The following is a 21,983-nucleotide window of genomic DNA, read 5'->3' as shown; positions in this document are numbered from 1 at the left end:
GTCTTTATTCCAGTACCATGCTGTTTTGATTACTATGGCCTTATAGTATACTTTGATATCCAGTAACATGATTTCTCCAACTTTGTTCTTCTTTCTTAAGATTGCTGTGGCTATTCTGGATCTTTGTGGTTCCATATAAATTTTTGGAATATTTGTTCCAGTTCTGTGAAATATACCATTGGTATCTTGTTAATAGGAATTATGTTGAACCTGTAGATTATTTTGGGTAGTATGAACATTTTTAAAATTATTTATTTATTTATTTATTTTTAGAGAGAGGGGAAGGGAGAGAGAAGCAGAGGAAGAGAAACATCCATGTGAGAGAGAAACATTGATGAGTTGTCCCTCATACATGCCCTGTCTGGGGACTGAGCCCATAACCTAGGCATTGCCTTGACCAGCAGTCCAACCAGCGACCTTTGCCTTTGCAGGACGACACCCAACCAACTGAGCCACACTGGTCAGGACAGTATGAACATTTTAATGATGTTAATTCCTCCTATCCATAAGCACAATATACATTTTCACTTACTTGTATCTTCTTCAACTTTTTTTTATGATGCTTTAAAAAATCTTGAGGTTCAGGCCGCATCCCAGATCAATTTAAAAAGAGTCTTGGGAGTAATGACTCAGGCATCAGTACTTTTTTTTTTTTAATTCCCCAGATGATTCCAGGAAAGATTGAGAATGATTTTTTTCAAATCAATGATTTTCAACTGGCCGAACTTTTCTATCTTGAAGAACTTTCAAAAAATTACTGATGCTGTGTCCTAGGATTCTCAAAGTATGGCTCACAGACTAGCACATCAGTGTTCCCTTGGGGTCTGTCAGAAATGCAAGGTATTGAGTTCCCTTCCCAGACCCCAAAATCAGAAACTGGGGGCCAAACAGTCAGTTAATAAGTCCTCCAGGAGACTTTTATTTAAAAATGAATTGCTTCAATTACACTTTACATTCAATATTATTTTGTATTAGTTTCAGATGTACAGCATAGTGGTGAGACAATCATATACTTTACAAAGTGTTTCCCATGATATTTCTAGTACCATACATAGTTATTATAATATTAGCACCATACATGGTTATTACATTATTGACTATATTTTCTGTGCTGCACTGTACACCCCTGTTTTGTAACTACCAACCTGTACTTCTCAAACCTTTCACCTTTTTTACCCAGTCCCTCACCCCCTTCCTCTGGCAACTATCAGTCTGTTCTCTGTATCTATGAGAGGAGATTCTGACTCACACTCAAGTTTGAGAACCCTGACCTACCCCAATCAACTGGTTGGGCATAGGGGGGTGGGTGATAATAAGGTGTAGGATTCTTGGTTTTGTTATGCAGTGAAGATTGAGAACCACTGTCTTAGTTTTTTTTAACCTCGTGCTTGCTGTGGCCCTAGGAGTAAACAGGAAAGCGGAGAAACAGGTAGACTTATCAGAGGCTGGTGCTATAGAATCTGAGTGGACTGGCAGTGAGTCAGTAGCCGTATGACCCATTTTGGCTAGTCTGCGGGTGAATGCATTCTATCCCCCCTTCTGTGGAACTGGTGGTAATTTTTTTTTAATTTAATTTTATTTCTTTTTATTGATTATGCCATTACAGTTGTTCTATTCCCTCCTTCATTCCCCTCCACCTTACCCCCTCGTCCCCACCATTACCCCCCATTTAGTTTATGACCATGTGTCTCAAGTTCCTTAGATTCTATATTTCCCCTACTATTCTTGCCCCCCATCTATTTTCTATCTACCGTCTATGCTACTTATTTTCCGTACCTTCTCCCCTCTTCTCCTCTTCCCACTCCCCTGTTGCTAACCCTCCTTGAGATCTTCATTTCTATGTTTCCACTCCTGATCTAGCTGTCCTTTTAGTTTGCTTTTGTTTTAGGTGTGGTTGTTAATAACTGAGTTTGCTGTCCTTTCACTGTTCATGTTTTTTTAACTTCTTTTTCTTAGATAAGTCCCTTTAACATTTCATATAATAAGGGCTTGGTGATGATGAACTTCTTGAATTTGACCTTATCTGAGAAGCACTTTATCTGTCCTTCTATTCTAAATGAAAGCCTTGCTGGATAGAGCAATCTTGGTTGTAGGTCTGGGACAGCCAAGTGGAGAGTCTCAGGCAGCATCTGAGCATATGGTTTTGGAGACCTCTTGTCCAAAAGTACGGATTTGGATGATTCATATAAAAGGTGGTAATTAAAGCTAGCGGTGTGTTGGGAGCACCTCTTCTATAGCACCCTGTACTTACTAGTGAGGTACTTGTTGTACCCCATAAGACTGGAGGCTTCCTCCACTAGACTGTGAGCCCCCTGAGGACAGGGGCCAAAAATCCTTAGGGCTAGAACTGTATGATAATTACTAGGGGCTTTGTAAGTACCTGTTGGACAGTTTGAATCATGTATCTTCCACTTACTGGTTCCAAAACTAAACAAGTTGCTTTACCTGTAAGCACTTCAATTTCCTCATCTCTAAAACAAAGAAACTATCCATCTTGTAAGTTTGCTATAAGTATTATATGAGATAAAGAACATTTGGTACATTTATAAATGTTAGTTCCCTTCCATCTGATTGAACTGACTCTAAAATCTTTTAAACTTAAAAGAAAGAGCTGTAGATAAAGTTCTTTCAGTTTTTTGAAGGCCCCAGCAAGAAAGATCTTAGGTCCCTGGTCAGACTTAATTTCTTCATGTTTTCTCATTTTCTTTAATAATTATTTACTTTGCATTTAGACTTGAGTGCTATACTAAAAACACTAAGTGGGTGTTTCTCACTTTAGTCTAGAGAGATGAAAACTATTATGAAAACTCTATCACGTAATGTCGCTGATGCAGTTAAACATGGATGTACATCAGACAAAGCCACAAGTCCATTGTGCTGTTCTTGTTTGAATCATTAGACTCAAACGTCGAAAAGTAAATATTCTCGACAGTGAACCTAGCAAAAGTCATGAAGAACACGTGCAATGGGGGCTCTCTTCCATCTGTAAAACTAGGAGCAAAATTCCACTCCCAGTGCTGCGCCTGGTTTCTAAGGGGGGCTTTCTTGGGAGCCAGGATGTTGCGGCAATTGTTCTATGCCTTTGGAACCTCTTGCTGTTTAAGTTAAAGGGATTTGGGCCAAAAATTATATCAAACGGATGACTTCCTTGCATTTTTCTAATGGATATACATACACTCCAAATATATGAAACAAAAAAAGTCCAAAACTCAGGTTTTTATAATTCCTCTCCCAGTCTGTGGAAACCTACTAGCCTGACTCTGTCTGTAGGAGAACCTTCCTTCTGCTGCTCCAGTCAAACCTTGGTTCTAGAATGTCTTGGTCCTCTAGCAGTTTGGTTCTCTGTCAAGTTGTTCACGGAAAATATGTCCTGCTTGTCTAACAAAACCTGAGTCTCGGTTCTCTATCAGACAACACTTTCACGCTGATGCCTGTACGCTCGGTCACTCGTCTCTCAGGTGACAGACAGAGGAGACTCAGTTTTTGAACATACTGCTTCTTGCACAGCTTTTCGGAATGAATTAAGTTCAAGAACTGAGGTTCCGTTACTGAATTTGACTTTAGCTGCATCGGAGAACTCTCCATTGCCCTGAGAACTGGGACCAGTAATGCACTGGTTTATTTCATTTCCATATACTTTTCGCTAATATGTGTGGTTTTAAAAGAACTAATAAGAAATGAGTAATTACATTTTAATTAAAATATACTTAATGTTTTCATCTATGTGGGTGTTAGATTTAGCATGTATCACAGGTGGCTGTTTTAATAGATCTTATTGCTCTTTAAAATTAATAAATTAAAAAATATAAGCCAAGGCTATTTTTAAGCTATAGTCTCAGTGTCCCAGGAATGTACGTCCCTCAAAGACATGAGTAGCTATTTCTATAGTTAATTTGGCAGTGACTCATTAAAGAAATGTCTTTCAGCTTTCAGGTCATCTTGAATGCACTGGTTTTAATCACAGCACTTACTTTTAGTCATTTTTTCCTCTCTCATTTATAATTAATAACTATGTAATACAGTAAAATCCACAGTCTTGGGAGGAGAGCCAAGCAAAACGAGAATGACATGCCATTGCTCCACCTCATATCTCCCCAGGCCAGGCACAAGGGCAGCTCAGGAAGGGCGGATCGTGTCAAGGGGCAGGGGTCACTTCTGCTCCAGGCTGGACATCTGTGTTCCTTACATTTCATTAGGTTTTGTTGTTTGTTAGAGTGTTGTTTTCATTCATGTCTGAGGATAATATTGCTGACAACATCACTTCCTAATTCAGGGACATATAGATGTCAAATTTCATTAATATTAGCCTTCAGGGTACTTTCAAATCCTTTTATATAATACAAAAATATTATTGGATAGTGCATATATTTCAAATAAGTTCAGGCTACCTAGGAATAATTAAAAAAAAATATTTATCCCAGCTATGTCTGCCAATGATGGTCTCCAGGTACGGTCATTAAAAAATACATATGGATAAAGTCTAAAGGTACTAAGCTACGTGGCTGTGTAACTGAGCCTTGCTTTTGCTGGGCCTTTCTCGTCCATGAACTGAGGTGAGATTAGCTATCTCATAGGAATGCCGTGAGGGTTAAATGAGCTCACGTGTGCACAATCCTCAGTGTTGTGTCCAGCACCAAGTGTTCAATACACTGTAAATATTATTTATTCATGTTATTTCTTTTTTACTGAATTCATCACTTTCATTTTTCTCTTCTAAAGGATGTATTCTGGGATTGTCCTCCCAGCCCCTCCTTTCCCTATCTCTTGTGATTATCTGATACTTTACGTCTCTGCTTAGACTTGGGTGAGATTATGAATTTGGCAAAGGTTGAGGTAGGCTCCCCCTTCCAGCACATCTTATTCCCTCCACCCCCTGGCACCCACCCCAGTAGCTCTCATCCAGCACCCCCACCAGGACCCACTTCTGAAAGCTCTCTTTGTGGTAAAGCTCTCATCCTTCGCCACAGCGCCCCAAAGGTATAGCAGGTGTCAGCACTAGCGGCTCAGCGGAAGCCCCTCACAGAAGAAGAAGGTTACGGTGCTGGGGCTCCTGAGAGCGTCATTCTAAACCAGTTTCTTGATTTCTTGGCCAGATTCGCTCACTTCTTTTAGGCCCCAAATCCACCATGTATGGGTTCGTGCAAAGATCAAATTATAATGTAAATGTGAGAACTTTTGGAAAAGGCTATGCAGGCAGTAGTTACTAGGAAAGCTCATCTTTAATGATTCAGTTCAAACTACTTCCTCCGCACAATTGTTGCGGACAGAGCGCTGCTGCAGCCCGCTCTTGTGTCCCGGAGGGAATCGCACTCTTTCTCGAGCCCCCACTGTGCAAACCCCGATCATATAGCATGTTTGTTTGCATTCCTGCCTCCACACAGCAGACATGCTTGCTTTGAATTTACAGAATGTTGTAACTTTTACACACTCACTGAACAAACAGAACCGGCATTGCGTCGTGTTTCAAATTGGTGTGGCTGATTTGTGTGCTATCATGTGTCTTGTTCCACCAAATCCCAGCAATCTCAATTGATCCTCCTCTCCTCTGACGTGTTAGCACACCCAAGAGCTGTAGTAATTTCAAGACTGGGCGTGTTGTGAGGCGGAGCGAAGAGGTCGCATCTCCCCAGCAGCCTCGCAGGAGCTGTGAGACCTCCTTCTGTTTATCTCCGAATACCTCGTGCCTGACCCAGTACATGGTACACAGCAGGGGGATAACAGTCGAGTAAACAATCAAAAGAAATTTTTTTAATAGGGACTCACGAAGACCCACAAGATCTAAGGACTCTCTAAGAGTAAAGGTTTAGATTTCGCAGCAGGACACACAGAAACTCTCCCAACACGCTGCGGATCACACTGTGCACCGCGCACTGGCCTCTGGGCGGTGCTGCCAGTGCTTTTCCACACGGTGGAGGCTGCGACCAGACGGCCCTCTAAAGAGTCCCCGAGTCATCATTTAGCCAGAGTGTAAGTCTTCTTTTTAAAAGATAGCAAAAAAAAAAAAAAAGGTTGCCATTGTTATAGGGTTCTTTCTATGCTTAGCTATCCATATTTTAACCATAATGAACTTTGGTTTATGACTTTTGTTATCATGAATTTTTCCTGCATATGAATTCAGCTGAATCAAGCTCTTCCCATGAGTTTGTTTTTCCCTAGCAGTCCTGTCTTATGTAACATCAAATCTAGACTCCTTTGTATTTCTATCTGGCTTCATAATAAAGCTTCACAGTCGGTTGCCTTCTGGATCACACTGGGGAAGGGGAAGAGCTGGACTTTCATTTTGCAATTATTTTAGCCTAGGCCAGTGGACACTTTCTTTACCTTCCTGTACAGGTCAGCAATTTAAAGTCGCAATATCCATATAAATCACTATTTATTGTGGCCTACCCTGAAAGTTCTGAGTTAGTAAAGGCATGAACTGAGCGTCTCAGGCAGAGAGTTTGGGAGGACCCCTCTTGCTGCTTAACCAAGAGGTTGAGGGGGCTTACGGCTCCAGTCCAAAATGTTTTGTGTGCAGGAAGAGCGGTATAAATCCTAAATGTTGGCAGCAGAAGACATTTTTTGGCATGAGATATTTTTCTCTTTTTTTTTGCCAATGAAGAAATTAAAGTTGTTGTCCCCTTTCTTTTCTTTTAGAGAGTAGTTAGTCTGCGTGTAAGAATTGTTTTTGAGAATGTAATTTCCCACACTGTAACCCTGACTGGATCTCACTCCCGACGGTGTGAGTTGCGCCTCTCCTGTGCCCGTCCCCGCCCGCCCGGCAGGAGTGCCTGTCTGAGCGCCCTGCACATGGGCGCCTTCCCCCAGTGCTCCGTCCTCCGAACTCCTCCTGCTCTCGGCCCCTGACTAGTGTCTCACACTCACCTTGCCTTCTGGTTGCACAGAATTGTCCCTCCTGTATTTACTAAGTGTCTCCACTGATGAGTTGTCGCTCACCTGCTCGTTGTGTTATTAATAAATGTGAAAGCCCTGAAGTTTGCATGATTCCTCCTTTTTTCACGCATATGAATGGATTCAAGGTTATCCCTGTGACACTGTTGCTCGCTTGCACTCAGTTGTGTTGCTTTGGGAATAACCCGGAGTGTGCCCAGAGGGATGTATTGGGAATAGGAATGTCATCTGCCTTGCGCTGCATGGAAAGAGGGGGAAAAAGGTTAAAATGTGCAGTGTTAAAGATAAGCTCTTTGATCCAACCATCGGGGACTCATGCAGTGACCCACACAGGGCCTAGCGCGGTGCCCCACACCGGGGTCAGTACCTCTGCACATTTCCTGAATGAGCTAATGGGTGCAACTCAATAGGTTAATACATTCCCCAGATCATTATTCTGAAGAAGGAAAAAGACGTCAAGTATTTTGGGGTTGTTATTTGGCATCACATTTCAAAAAGTGGATTTCCTTCTTGTAAAAGGCTTACTATAGCTAGAAACTGAGTCGTGCTTTGCTCACCACCAGCCGGGATCACTGCCCAGAACGGTTAGATACGAGGGTCACTTTCATAATCCACCTCGCAGTATAATGTCTCATGTTTTCTGCCCAGGTAGTTCCAGTAGAACTGTTATCACAAGTTATTACCCTTAAGTCTAACCTATTCAGAAATAGGTGGCTGATGTTGTCATTTGAGGACTAAGAAATATTTGTCTAGATGTTTGATCCAATCTGTATTTTTATTGAATGTGTAATTGGCAAGAAAATAGCAAAGACAAATTTAAATGCTTGCATCTCTAACCTTGTCACAGCGTTTGAGCATTCATTCATCATCATTATCTTGGATTCCCGCAGCCAGCGGACTTTATAGGAAAGCAAGCACTGAAACAGATTAAAGCCGAGGGGCTGAAACGGAGACTGGTCTGCCTCGCCTTGGCAACAGACGATGTCGATCCGGAGGGAAATGAAAGCGTCTGGCACAATGGGAAGGTGAGTGCTAAGGGCCTCCTGGCTGGGGGCCACTGCGGCGTTTCTGCAACGGGAACTCCCCTCGGCTCTCTTTCCTTTTGGAAGTTTTGCGCTTTATTTATCTCTTTTTGGGATGACATACCTTTGATTTCTGGACTGACATTCAAGAAACAGAAATCAATTAACTAAAAGGAAAACAAAATGCTATGTGGTTTTGAAAACATAAAATTCATATGCTTTGATTAAAGAAAATAAACCCAAGAACTTGAAAGACATTTGACGAGGAAGGTATGATTTAGAGAGTAAAATCATCTACTTGCCCACCACCTCCATATCTGTGAATGCAAGAGATAGATTCTATAATGAATTTGGCTCCTGACTTAGCTTCTTTCAGAAGAAGGCAATTGTAACTGGAGCACATTAGCAGGAAGAAATTTGCAAAGGAAAACATCTATGACGATAAAGGGTAGAACCTTAGGGAGCAAAGTGAAAAGTGGAAGCCACTCTGTTCCTCAGGACGAGTAGAAGTACCTTTTTCTCACTTTGCAATGCTGCATGTCGTTTTCTCTTTTGGTACTCAGTGAAACCAGGGCATTCGTGTTGGACTTCATCTCCACCCCTTCCCATGACTACTTGTAACACCCAGTTTGATGCACAACTCAAGGTGTTGCTGCATGTTGGCTGGGGTCATCAGGCGGGTGCAGGGCAGCTCAGCTTAGACCAGGGGGTGGGCACAGGGCCTTCTCCTAAACAGTTGGTTCACATGGAACAGTGTCTGATTGGCCAAAACCCAGGGACTCACACACTCCACGCCTCAGTTTTTACTCATGCCCTGCAGCCTACTTAATATGAGTTCCCATTTCCCCCATCTCTTCAGTGACGAAAAGAGCACTGGAGGTGCATAAAGCCAGTGGGATCAAATCCAGCCTTTGGATTACTAAAGAAATGGCCATTCGGGCCAAGGCATGGGTCAGTCGGGCATAGAGCTAACTTCTACATAGCTCCTACTGTGTGCTGGATGTTTTTTATGTACTCTCTAATCTGATTTTGCCACAGCCCTTCCAGATATTTATGGTCATCTTCATCTTAATGAGGCTGATCATTCTGATGAGGCTTTGAGGCTCAGAGAGGTGAAGTAGCTTGAGGTTATACAGCTCACGATTGATGGAGCTGATTTCTGGCCCGGGCGTATCATTGGACTTTGAATGGCTTATCTTTTCTTCTAAGCCAGGCCAGATACCCCAGTTTACTTTCTTCTCTGTCTCTGCTGACGCCCCACTGCATTGTCTTCAGCACTAATTATTTACCCACAGTTCTCGTACACGTGAGTAGCAGACAGATGCCATTAGACAATAAGAAGCCAACATACTTTTCTCAGATCTCAGACTCTTTCTTAAGTGCCTCACCCATAACTGTGCTGTCTTTTTCTTGTGTTTGGAACTTTCCTACTCTTAACTCACAGTTTCCCCTTCCTCTTTCTATTATAAACCTCAGGTTCAGCCCTCTTTTCTTAATAGGCTCTTCTTCCAATTTCACATTTGCCCACAATTTCTGCTAATAACCACCTCTGCCACAAACTCACCGTGTGAGCCTCTCTGGGCCTCAGTTTTCTCATCTATAAAATGAAGCCATTATAAAAGATAATGTCTGAGGTTCTTTTCAGTTCCGATTAATTTTTCCTAGTGGTTATATTTCTCCCACCTCATCTTTCTTCTGTTTTACATTTTCACTGTATTTCATCCAGCTTTCCCATTCTTAATAATATAGTGCACGACATTCTTCCACCAACTTTCTGTTTTACTGGGCCACGGAATGACAGATCACACTATAATATTCCGTCTGCAATCCCACATCAGCTAGGATGAATTGACAGACTCTTAGCATGTTAACTATGATGACCCCCGGTTAAAGGTAAAAAGCCTGGACACCTGTACCTTATATTCACACAATGTTATATGTTAATTATGCCTCCAAGCTGGGAGGGTGAGCCCTGGAAACCCAAGTCCATTTTTGAATTTTCCTTTGCCCTATCTATGCACTGAGTTTACATGCTGTATTGTTCATTTTTCCTACAGCATGCCATCTGCTTACAGAGAGCTTAGCCTACTTGTAGGATCCTTTATTAATACTATCGCCGTTAAATTTTCTGAAATCAGCTTATCTGCTGTTTGGTGCTTAATAGGGTCAGCATTTTATCATGTGGACAACCCTCTTTGATCCTCTTTATGCTCTAGAATAATGTGATATAGTTTTTGCTTATTATTTCCTGATTTTGTCTGGACTCGGACTGCCTTTGGTATTTGACATTCCATTTCTGCAAATATTTCCATTGTTAGAGATAGGGTACAATCTTGTGATCAACAAGTTTTTATTGAGTGTCTACTCTGTGCCAGCAATATTCTAGGCACTAGGGTTGCTGCAGTGAACAAAATAGGCCAGAATCTCCGTCCCCGTGGAGCTTAGATTCCAGGGGCAGGAGAGATCAACAATGAACATGATAAATAAAACAAATGGCAGTCAGGGAGTGAGTAGCATGCTGAGGAAAAGGAAAGTCCAACTGGGGAGATGGGCAGTACTGGAGAGAGGAATTACAATTTTAAGTAAGGTTTCATTTTTTTTTAAATCAAGGCACAGGGGTGGGAATGAGAAGGAGTTTCCCTGAGTTTTAAAAGCAACTTTGCTGGTAAATAGGTGTTGAAGAAGTTTATGAAAAAAGGAAGTTTGGAGAATTTAGAAAGTGTTCTTTTTCATTATTCATAAACCACCCGAGACAACCAAACAATGTATCATCCAATTTAAATTATGTGACCACCTTCAAAGGCCGTTTACCAAGTTATCTTCTCTAAGTCAGTTAGAGGCATCTTCAGGTCCCATGAGAGAAGAATGAGAAAAGGCTAGAAATAAACAAGCCTTCTTTACATTAGTACAAAGAAGGCCAATGTTTGGTTTCACAAAGAATATATGGAGATAATTGTACTTGAACAACAATAAAAAAATAAAAGTAAAAAAAGAATCTGAGAATGAGCATCTACTAAGCAGGTTGTTCTTGTTATTCACTGAACAAAAACAAGCAATGAATCAATTGAATGTGGAAGATTTTAAGGTAGAAACAATATAAAATTTATGCTAGAAAAAATATGTCTCCCTGGATATTTAGTAATAGGATAAAAGAAAAGGACAGACTTCTAAAATACTCTGGGCAGTTAACTCCAAGATCAGTGAGAAATTAAAGGAGAAATGAAAGTAATCTAGCAGAAAGCAAAGCATTCAATAAATATTTTTAAAATAGCTTTCACGAAAAATATGCTACTTCTTTAACTTGCTAAAGCAGAAAGAACTGTAAGGCAATCACTGCCAGGATTTTAAGAGAGAGGAGGGCCTGAGAAGGTGATGTTCACATCCTCAGAAGAGTGACTCTGGGGTTCTGTCTTAGCGAGTTAGGGGATTTGGCCAAGAGACTTGCTCAGGCTTCTTCCTGTTTTCTTAAGATGCCCAAGCAAGTCAGGCTAACTTTCCCAACTCTCCAAAAACAGGTCTCTGTTTTACAGACTGGGACATGAAACCAAAGTTACCAAGAGAGTCTTTCAAAAGCAACAATTAAAACTCCAACCTCCTTGATGCAGATTTCTGTCTTATATCACTTAACTAAGATCTAAAGGAGAAAAGCAATTTTAAAACATGAGTGTTATCCAGCAATATTTTGGCAGTTAATAATCTGCAAGAGAGAAGCCTTTACTAATGAATGCATTTATGGGTTTTTTGTTTTTGTTTTTTTTTAATCAGCCAGTTCTCACCATTAGAAGTTCAGAAGTGATACAGGCATCTGATTTATGATTTTAAAAAACTGGGTCTACAGAGATAGGAGTCTATATTTAATTTCATAAAAGTATAGCGTCTAAAAGACTAGACATACTGTAAAAACTGTTGACTCCAGTGGGCTGTTTGCTGAGGCAGCTGAAAGGCCACCAGGCTGATGCACGTCGAGAGTGTGTCAGGGCAGCAGCTGCGAACAGCCCAGTGTGCTGGACGGCAAAGCTGCACGGACCAGTGCGACGTTGTGTAGCCAGGAGAAGCCGTTTGGAGCAGGACCATAAATCATATTTGGCTTTTGTTGTATTCCTCTTACATTTTTAAATGTGGTATTTTAACCTGATGTATATGTGAAAGTATTTTAATCTGCTTTTCCTTCTATTTCAAACTTTGCTGTAGACCTTTAGATCTGGTTTCGACTAATCCTCATCTTCTAATCAGCCTTGTCATACCGAAATTTTTTTGTAGCATAAAGCTTTTGCTTTCCTCTCCTATGCTTGAGTCCTTGTTCAGTGTTTTTCTCTGTTTTGCCATCCCAAGCATCTTATTTAATTGTCCTTCAGTGGGACTGTCCATGCCTAACCCCATGTGTCCACTCATCCTGGGAAGTTTCCTATCCCACGTCCACCAGCCTAATCTCATCCACCTTCAAAGTGTAGCACAAATCTTGGCTTAATGATGTTGACTTAACACTCTTGACTTTGTGTTATATTTCCTTGGATCTCTATGTTAATTCCTCAATGAGGCTGGAAGCTCCTGAGTGTGGGAACCAGGCCTCACTAATTCTCTAGAAGGTACCGAGTAGGGCTGGAAGGGTAAAGTAAACATGTATTTAAGTGCCCAGCAATTGCCAGGAATTGCTAAATGCTATTTGTAGTCACACATAGAATGTTCACCTCCCATTGACTGTATATCAATAAATAGTTTACTGATAATAAACTGTTGACAGTTTATTGACAGTTAACTTTGGTTTTAGATTTTTCTCCCATATATTTATTATTGCCATACTAGTTTGATAATAGAATTTCTTTTAAGTTCAAAGTGAAACTATTCCATTCTTTCTCCTATTAGATCTTTTGCCATGGAAATGAGCAAAATGCTGCCAGATATTAAGAAACTAGAAGTTATTATTTAAAAATGAGAAGTTTCAAAATAATATACCTATATACTTTGAGAATTACTTTTTGTAATTTGTAAATTTTTATCAATTTTCTCAAAAAAGTAAAGTTTCCCTCCTGGTGTTTTACCCACAGACAGTGTATCATAAAACCTTCAGACTGTGAGGTGCATCTCTAGTTTAATGTCCTCACCTGGAGGGGAGAGGCACAGCGCTGTGGCCAGCAGGCTGAGGATCACCAGGTCTTGTTTTTCAGGTGGTTGGCAACACGACCTCTGGAAGCTACAGTTACAGCATCCGGAAGAGTCTGGCTTTTGCATACGTCCCTGTAGAGCTAAGCAAGGTAGGACAACAAGTGGAAGTTGAACTTTTAGGCAAACATTACCCAGCAACCATCATACAAGAACCCTTGGTACTGACGGAACCAACCAGAAACCGGCTCCAGAAAAAAGGTGGAAAGGACAAAATTTGAAAAAGATCTTCAGCAGTCAACTGAGCTATGTGTGCAAAATTATAATTGATTTGCAAGGAAACAGGGAAAACCAAGGATTTATTTCAAAATCATCACAATCTAGACTTAGAACCTTAAAACCTGTCTCCTCTTTTCTTTGGAAGATAGCATAAAGGATTAGTGCTTTACATTGTTCCAGATGAAAAAATTAGAAGAGAATGCTTTTAGTATCCTATATTGTTGCTTAAAAAATTCAATCAGTAAAACATTTAGGTGTTTGCTAATATACAATTATTATTGCAATAGAATTAGAGGACATTATATCATTTCATTTTATTTTTAAAGATATTATATAATTTTAGAAACATATACATATGGTTCTTATTACCTGAAAACCAATTAATAAATTATGTTTTACATAAAAATAAATGCAATACTGTTAATGGATTCACTGCATTGAGAAACATCTTCTTAGTTGATGAAGAATAATTTTGATTTTTTAATATATCTTCGATGAAAACAGTAAAATTTAATGCTGATATATAACATTTTATTCAGTTTTCTGAAATATTTATTTTCTTGATGACCTCCCTGAAAGCAGATTTATGGGACATTATTATTGTCTTTTCAAAGGTTGTTTTAGAAGAGAACTTGCAAAATAAAAAACAGTTTTTCAAAGGAAGCGATACTTGTAAACCTTCTGAAATGAAACTGAACTAGAAATAGACTGTGGCAGTACAGACACAGTTTGAATACTGAACACCTCTCTCTGGGAAGAGCTAATGCAAGCTGACATCACACTGTGCTGTTCTGAATATCATTTCACAAAGCACTTGACAAAACAGCTCAGACAAGAGCTTACAGGCTTATGGGATCACCCTTAGCACTGAGCGCAGCAAGAAAAAAATCCATTTAGAAATAATTCTTTGATATACTTCTTGAAATCATTTGGGTTTAGTTGACTGAGTAAATCACATTTTTGGTAAAAGGTACTTTTTCATTTATAATTTATTATACACTGGTTAAACATTTATTGAACTTCTCCTAGGTATTAAAAAAAGATGAATGTGAAACATGATGAGATTTTGTAATTAAAATAGATTTTCAAATAATTTCTTGCAAGTTTTGAAAAAATGTCTAGTTTGTATTTTAAATATTTCATAAAAGTAATTACATATTAGAACACTTCAACATGACATTCATTTCTCTTTGGTATGTCCTTTTAAGTCAGAAAAGGAGGCAGTCCTTCTGGTAACCTTTCCTAATTTTCAAGAATTATCCAGACCTTATATTTTAATTCTGATATTAGGTGCACGTTAATGGCTATGGATGGGAATCAACAGGTCCCAGTTCTCATTTTCTGCCTTTCTGTAGCCCTATAACCTTAGAATATCTATTTACTATCTGTGGATTCCTCTTCTGTATAATAGACTCTTCAAGGTTCTTTCTTTTCTCTTTCTCTCTCTCTTTTTGATGCTATAATAACAAGAAGCAATGTATAGCATTGAATTCATGTCATACAGTTAATAGAGCACTAAAACAGATTCATAAAAGAATAGCATGTTTAGATGAATATTAAACATGTAAAGAAATCCTACCCACAGCATGTTTAAAAAATTTGTCCTGCTTTCCTTTAGAAGTTGCCCTCATTCCTTCTTTTGTATGTTAGGTGCTGTTAGGTCTTATAGGTCACCCCAGCACTCCACTTCCACCCGTACTAGCTTTGGCATCTGCCAATCCAGAGGCTGACCAATGACCTACAAACAACTTGGCTATGGAAAGATGACCCAAGTTCACCAGAACTTCTCTCATGGTAATTTGAAGTATGACCCATCAGGGAGTAAGCTGACTGGTCCTAAAAGCTGGAAATGAAAGGATGTGCAAGAAGCCTTGGGGCAAGGAGAGCTCCTGACAAGGAGAGAAGCCCTGAGAGAGGGGGAGAGCGAAAGACCATTTCTTGAAGCTCTCTGCTCCTGATGGCCTTTTGCCAGTTCTTGGGTGAGAGTGTTGACTCAAAAGAGCCTACTAAAACCAGTAGCTTCTGAAAAGTGAACCATATACTCAGAGAGGCCTCAAAGGGATGGGCCCAGGATTAGGGTCAGCTGTGAACAGCAAACAACCAGCATGCCTGCACGTACCCTGGTGATATGCAGGAGCCGTGTCTACCGCTAAGGAAAATGTTCCCCAGAATATGATGGTGAATGATGGACGCTTTCTTCTAGAGCTTGGAAAGCTCCTTGGAACCGCAAAAGCACTTTCCGGTCAACACATTATCAAAACGTCTGTGGGCGTTTCATTGCTAATGGTCACATCCTAACTGATCTGTCTTTATCCTTTTCTACAAATAGGTAAGGTGACAGAAGTTTTTAAAGGCAGCTGTGTGAGACGTTAAGTAGCAGAAAGATTAGAGTCTCCAATTTTAGTAAGAGGATTTTGTGCATATTTGAATGGAACAAAAAGAAAGATTGGCATTATTGGGAAATGCAGCAGCCATAAAAGGAAGAAAGTTTCAGTTACACAAATAGCATCCTTTAGCTAAGGTGTCAAAAAAGCAGAGGACAAAAGTTAATTATACTCTCTTCTGATGAATCTTCATGTAAAAATAAAAGTGATCATCCTGCTTTTGTTTATCTCTCTGCCATTAGAGAATCTTTAGAATAGATGCTCTATTGTGGGTTATAAAGTGGAAACACATTACTTAATTATATTTTACCCAGGCCTGATTTTTGTAAGTATTAGCATGTCAGGAAGCACAGAGGTGGCAAAGTGGTACAAAGGCTGCTGGTCTGAATGCCAGATGACTTGTTTTTCCCAGCTCTGCCACCAACCAAGCACAAACTGCAGACTCATCTACTAAAGCCTTTCCTGTACTTAAAGTTCTATGAGTAATTACTTCCCTTAGTAAAGTATTATTTGCCTACACAAGTTCATTGAGTACTTACTACAGGCCAGGCACTGGAAAAGCAATGAATAGACATGGTCCCTGCCTTTATGGAGCTTACAAAGTAGAGAGGTCAAACATTTAAAACAACAACAAACAATATATTTAGGGAGGTGTCATGAAAGCTAAGGGGAGAGAAGATTTTGAGAAGGAGAGGCTGGTAAACAGTGTCAAAGATGAAAGATGTCAAGGCTGAGAAGTGCCCCTTGGGTTAAGCAGCAGAGAGTCATTGATATCATTGACATGAACTATTTCAGGTGCTAGTGGGGGCAAAGCCGGACTGAGCTGAAAAATGAAAAGGAAGGAGGGGATGGGTTAAAGAGAGGGCACACAGAGTGTCACCATCCAGGAGCAGCTTCCTAATTATGGCAGGTTATAAAGGGCATCAGAAGGCATCCAGCTGCAAGTAAGAAAATACCCCATTAACAGCAGTTTACGCAAATATTTATTTTATTAAATCACACAGCAAGAACTCTAGAGGTAGTCCCAATGACACCACTAAGTATCTCAGTTCCTTTTTTCCTACTCTGAAATCCTGCTCCTCCAAAACACTTTTTAGTATAAATACTTTGTTGTTGGCAATTGTCAATGTTTTGTTGTCTACCTATCTCTTTCAAATTAGCACACTTATGTTATTTACCTTCATAAACATTGTACATATTCTACATGGAAATTAATTTAAAGAACCCCGATAATATTGTGATAGGTTTGTATGGTAACAGATGTTTACTAGACTTAGTGTAGTGATTAGATTTTAAGGCATATAAATGTCAAATTATTGTATTGTATACCTGAAACTAATAAAATATTATATACAAACTACACTTAAAAAGAAACAACCCCAAGTTATACCATAGGCCCATGACACTCAGACTCAGCTGCGTACATTCAATTTCAAGTGAGTCTTTAGTGCTGGAATTGTTCAAGTTTCTTCAGGCATATCCAGGTCTTCAAAACCCACAGAACGTTATCCTACATTTAAACAGTAGGTTGGAAGTAAACAAGGACAGCAGAGTGATTGTAGATGCAAAGAAGCAGAAGTTCAGTTTCTTCAGTTCTGTCATTCTATGAGATCACTTAGAAATTCTATTTATGTTTATTTATAATACATTATGAAACAGGGCAAATTGGAGGTATAATATTGTGTTCAGTAAGTATAAATTTGAATTCATACATGAGTCTTACTGATTTTGAATAATATCTTTAAAATTCAAATTTCTGTTTTTAATTGTTAACTGTGTGAACAACCAAAGAAAAAAACTAAGGAAATAAAATACTTCACATAGGGCATCAGTGGTATAATTTAATAGTGACCTAAGTTATAACTTTGCAGTAACTTATTAGTTAGTGGACAATTTTTTAAAATTTTTATTATTTATTTATTTTTAAAGATTTTATTTATCTTTAGAGGGGAAGGAAGGGAGAGAAATATCAATGTATGATTGCCTCTTGTGCGTCCCCTTCTGGGAACTGGCCTGCAACCCAGGTGTGTGCCCTGACTGGGAATTGAACCATGATTCTTTGGTGTGCAGGGCCCTGCTCAATCCAGTGAGCTACACCAGCCAGGGCAGTGGACAAATTTTTCACATAAAATATTATTATATCAGACTCTAATCAAAGGAACAGCATGCAGAAATTGTGGACAAGGCAATTAACTAGAAAAAAAATCTAAGGAAATGGTCATTTATTCAGAAAAAGCAATCACATTTCAAAGAATGCTGGGAGATACAACAAAAGATGCTGGACTTATGTTTCGAGGAGAAATCAGTAGAGCAGCATTTGCATGCCTTAATCTTTTTCACCAATAATTGGGCACTTGCTTTAAAGCAATAGATTAAATGATATTAACGTTTGTTATCATTCACCATTTTCTCTGACCTTAGAAGATGAAGAAAAACTTCAGAAGTGTTTAGCATAGATAACAGGAATATGATGAATTTTGTGATAAGAATATTTTAGAGGAAAATTTTTAACTAAGAGACATTTGAAACTTACTGTGATTGGGCCAAAGGAACACAGACATAGAGAGTGCTGCATTTTCTGGAAGTTGTGGTTAAAGGACATTTTTATGAATCTCTGCCAAGCTTAACATTATGTTTAAGTTTTTTTTCTAATTATTTGTACATCTGTTGGTTATGTAAATTAAGAAGACTTGGAAATTAAAAGCTTAAAAAATGTTCTCTAATCAACTATGTACAAAGATAACTTTGTAGGTTAGAAGGGATTGACAAGAATTACTCAAAGTCATGAAAAGCAGAGACCTACAGCCAAGATTGCTCTACCCAGCAAAGCTATCTTCAGAATCAAAGGGCAGATAAAGAGCTTCCTAGTCAAGAAAAAACTGAAGTAGTTCATTATCACCAAACCCTGATTATATGAAATGTTAAAGGGACTTATTTAAGGAGAAGAAGAAGATCAAAATTATGAACAATGAAATGGCAAAAAATACACAAATCTATCAATAATTGAATCTGGAAAACAAACTAAGCAGACAAGAAGAACAGAGACAGAATTGTGGATACAGAGAGCAATTTGATGGTCGCCAGATGCAAGGCAGTGTGAAGAGGTGAGGGGTGTAAGAAGTACAAGTAGCTGGTTACAGAATAGCTGTGGGGATGTAAAGTACAATGTAGGAAATGGAGTAGCCAAAGAACCTAAATGCAGGGTGAATGGACATGAACAATTTTTGGGGGGATTTGCTGGAGGGAATGGGGCTTGCTGGGTGCAGGGCGGGGAAAGGGGGAAAAATCAGGACAGCTGTAATAGCATCCTCAATAAAATATAATTAAAAAAAAAAAACAACCTGGCTTCTTCACTCACATGTATGGCACCTCACCAAGGATGACAACAGTAACAGCTGGCACTGGCAGAACTTCTCTCCCCACGGTGCCTCTCCATGCGACTAACTGTCCCGTAGACAAAGGAGGGAACTTAGCATGGAGAACCAGTAAGGGATACCCTGAGGGGGCTACCAAGGTGATACTTGGGCCATACATGAAGGAGCTGCCAGTGGAAGCTGCAAGCACACAGGAGATATGGCCATGGTGCTAAAGATGCTACCCAGTGCCTCCCAGTGGCTGAACCTAACTGGATCCAGACAGGTAAAGAGGCCTGGGACATGCAGTTTGTAGGGTTTGGCCCCACCTATGATACAGAGCACAGCAGAGATGATACAGAGCACAGCAGAGGAAGATCATGAAATGAATTACATAGCAACAGATGGTAAGTGTCATATAACACCGATGTAAGTTCAGCCCTGGCCAAAGGCGTCTGGTCCAGAGATGCAAATATGGCTACTAGGAGGGAGGGAGGTCACAGGATGGGCTAATACACTTAAAAGGGCTACTTAACATTATTATTCCTTAAAAACATTGTGTATTATAATATGCAATATATTATTATTTAGGTTCAAAGAGGACATTTTAAAATATTTAAAATGTATATATTGGATAGGCTGTCTCTGGAAGAGTAACACTAGTATTTCTGGTAGGGGTTGAGACTTTTCACTGCACTAACATTTAAAACAATTATGTACATGTTTTACTTTTTACAATATATATATGGAGAAATATAATAAAATCCAAAAAATAAAAATAATAATCTGTCCTCTGGTAAAAATAAAATATCAAGTAAAAGTAGCTTCTTATCTTCTTGGTCATTCAATATGACTATTTTTTAATGCAGTGCTCACAGTGGTTGGAGGTGTTTGATCATGATTGCAAAGAGTTGGCTTAGAACTGCTCAAGAAATTGGTGCACAATGTAAAAAGTTCAGTACAGGAAACAGGAATGAATTTCAATTGCATATAATAAATATTGTGTGAATGCTAAGCCTTATGATGTGTTCAAAGTAAGGAAAAGGAAAGAAAAAAGTGACACAAAATGCAATACCAACATCCTGTTTCTTGACCTGTCGACTTGCTGGGTACATGTTGTGTTCACTTTTTGAGAATCTATTGGCTGACGTACACTTTTGTGCAATCTTATGCACAAAAAAATGCTATGCTAAAATCTTTGTGGATGAATGGTACTATTTTGCACTCTCTACTCTCACCTTGTGGGCTTTAAGGAGGTAGGAGGTGATAAGCAATGGGCAGGATATGGGGATCAAAGGAGCTTCAGTTTGAGTTGGCTAATGCTGTTTTTTAATAAAGATTATCAATCTCAGAAAGTTGGAGAATATTGGAGGTAAAAGAAATCTTTCTCCTTTTTAAAATCTGACCCTTTTCTCCTAATATATGCACATACACCAACATGCAACAGACCAGCACTAAACTGAAGATGGTTCTCATGGAGCAGTACCTTCCTGTATGCCTGGGACCTTGGTGATCGCTAATGCCGTGACAGTAATTAGCACTGATAGTAGTTAGTGAATATGGCTTACACATGTGAGTACGGGCGACTAGAAGAAGGGTGAAGGAACCTGAAGAATACTCATCTGCAAGTCCAGTATATGATCTTAAAGGCCTTCGAAAAAGTCCTCTCCCACTGACTCACTTAGATATCGTAGAAGAAACAAATCCATTCCAGATCAGTTTCCCAAATCTAAATGTATTGTGAAAATACATTCCGGCTGTAATTTAATAGCTGACATCTAAAGTAACAAAGGTTGGATATTCTTTCTGATGTTCAAGTCTATCTCCTTCTGAAGTATTCAGGGTAATAAATGGGGCAATGAGTAACTCTAACCACAAGTTAGCACATTTAGTTAGTGGACTTCAGGTTTTCTAAGATCTCTTGCCATTCTTATCTCTACCCCAACAGTTAAACGTTTAGAAATAAAGTGTTTAAAATTGCTTAGCTGTTTTGTGCAATATTTATTATACTCAAAGGCACTGAAACAAAAATGGAAGCCTTGGAACAGATTTACTGACTTCTGAGCATAATTTATAGCCAATGAGCACCGGGCCAAGAACCAAGGGCTCTGCAAACTGGAAAAACCAAAAGGCAAAAGCATCCATGTGATTTTCTTTTCTTTTTTAAAATTTTTATTTATTTTTTAAAAGTTTTATTTATTTTAAAAGATTTTATTTATTTATTTTAGAGGGGAAGAGAAAAAGAGAGGGAGAGAAATATCAATGTATGGTTGCCTCTCATGCATCCCCTGCTGGGAACTGGCCTGCAACCCAGGCATGTGCCCTGACTGGGAATCAAACCAGGATTCTTTGGTTCACAGGCCTGTGCTCAATCCACTGAGCTACACCAGCCAGGGCCTCCATGTGATTTTATTAGTGCATGGCCTTTGGGCTTTACAAATATGTTCACTGAGAGATATTTATTCTTGACTCTCTGTTCTCATTTATAATGCATTTTTATATTTAAATGCAAATTATATTGCTAATGTTATTAATAAAATGCTATTAAATAGATAACATATTTAAACTTTACAATTTAGAAGGCATAAAGGATTAAGGTGAAAAGTTAGTTTCTTTCCTATACCTGTCCTCAGTTAAACACTCTATCTAGGGACAGTACATGTTAGCCTTTTTTTCTGTATCCTTCTTAAGATACTCTATAAATATTTAAGCATTTTTCTCAATATATGAATATAGGTATACGAGGTCTGTCTGGAAAAAGTCCAGCCACTGTTAATATAACGAGAATGGTTTGCACAATATCGATGTAACCTGGCAACCAAGGAGAGTGGACTGGAACGTGCATGTGTGAACAATGACCACTTCACTGTACCAGTCAGTGGGGGTGGTAGACATCACTGAGTGAGCATATGTACTCTGCGACCATCACATTCAAAATGACTGAGCAAGTAGAG

General features: G+C 39.2%; 1 protein-coding gene across 1 annotated transcript in view; it reads left to right on the top strand.

Moving 5' to 3' along the window:
- The window catches only part of DMGDH (dimethylglycine dehydrogenase), a 59,387-nt gene extending 40,478 nt beyond the window's left edge, over nt 1-18,909 (top strand). Inside the window, exons 15-16 of the mRNA XM_037143693.2 lie at nt 7,782-7,916; nt 13,079-18,909. Of these exons, the coding sequence (XP_036999588.2) occupies nt 7,782-7,916; nt 13,079-13,294 (351 nt within the window). The 3' untranslated portion in view covers nt 13,295-18,909. The remainder of the gene's footprint in view (nt 1-7,781; nt 7,917-13,078) is intronic.
- The last annotated feature ends 3,074 nt before the right edge of the window (nt 18,910-21,983 follow it).

This window comes from Artibeus jamaicensis, unplaced genomic scaffold (assembly GCF_021234435.1).
Source record: "Artibeus jamaicensis isolate MK-2021 breed Jamaican fruit bat unplaced genomic scaffold, CSHL_Jam_final contig_373, whole genome shotgun sequence".
Lineage (NCBI taxonomy): Eukaryota > Metazoa > Chordata > Mammalia > Chiroptera > Phyllostomidae > Artibeus > Artibeus jamaicensis.
Note: the sequence above shows the minus strand (reverse complement) of the source record. Positions and strands in the feature narration are given on the sequence as shown.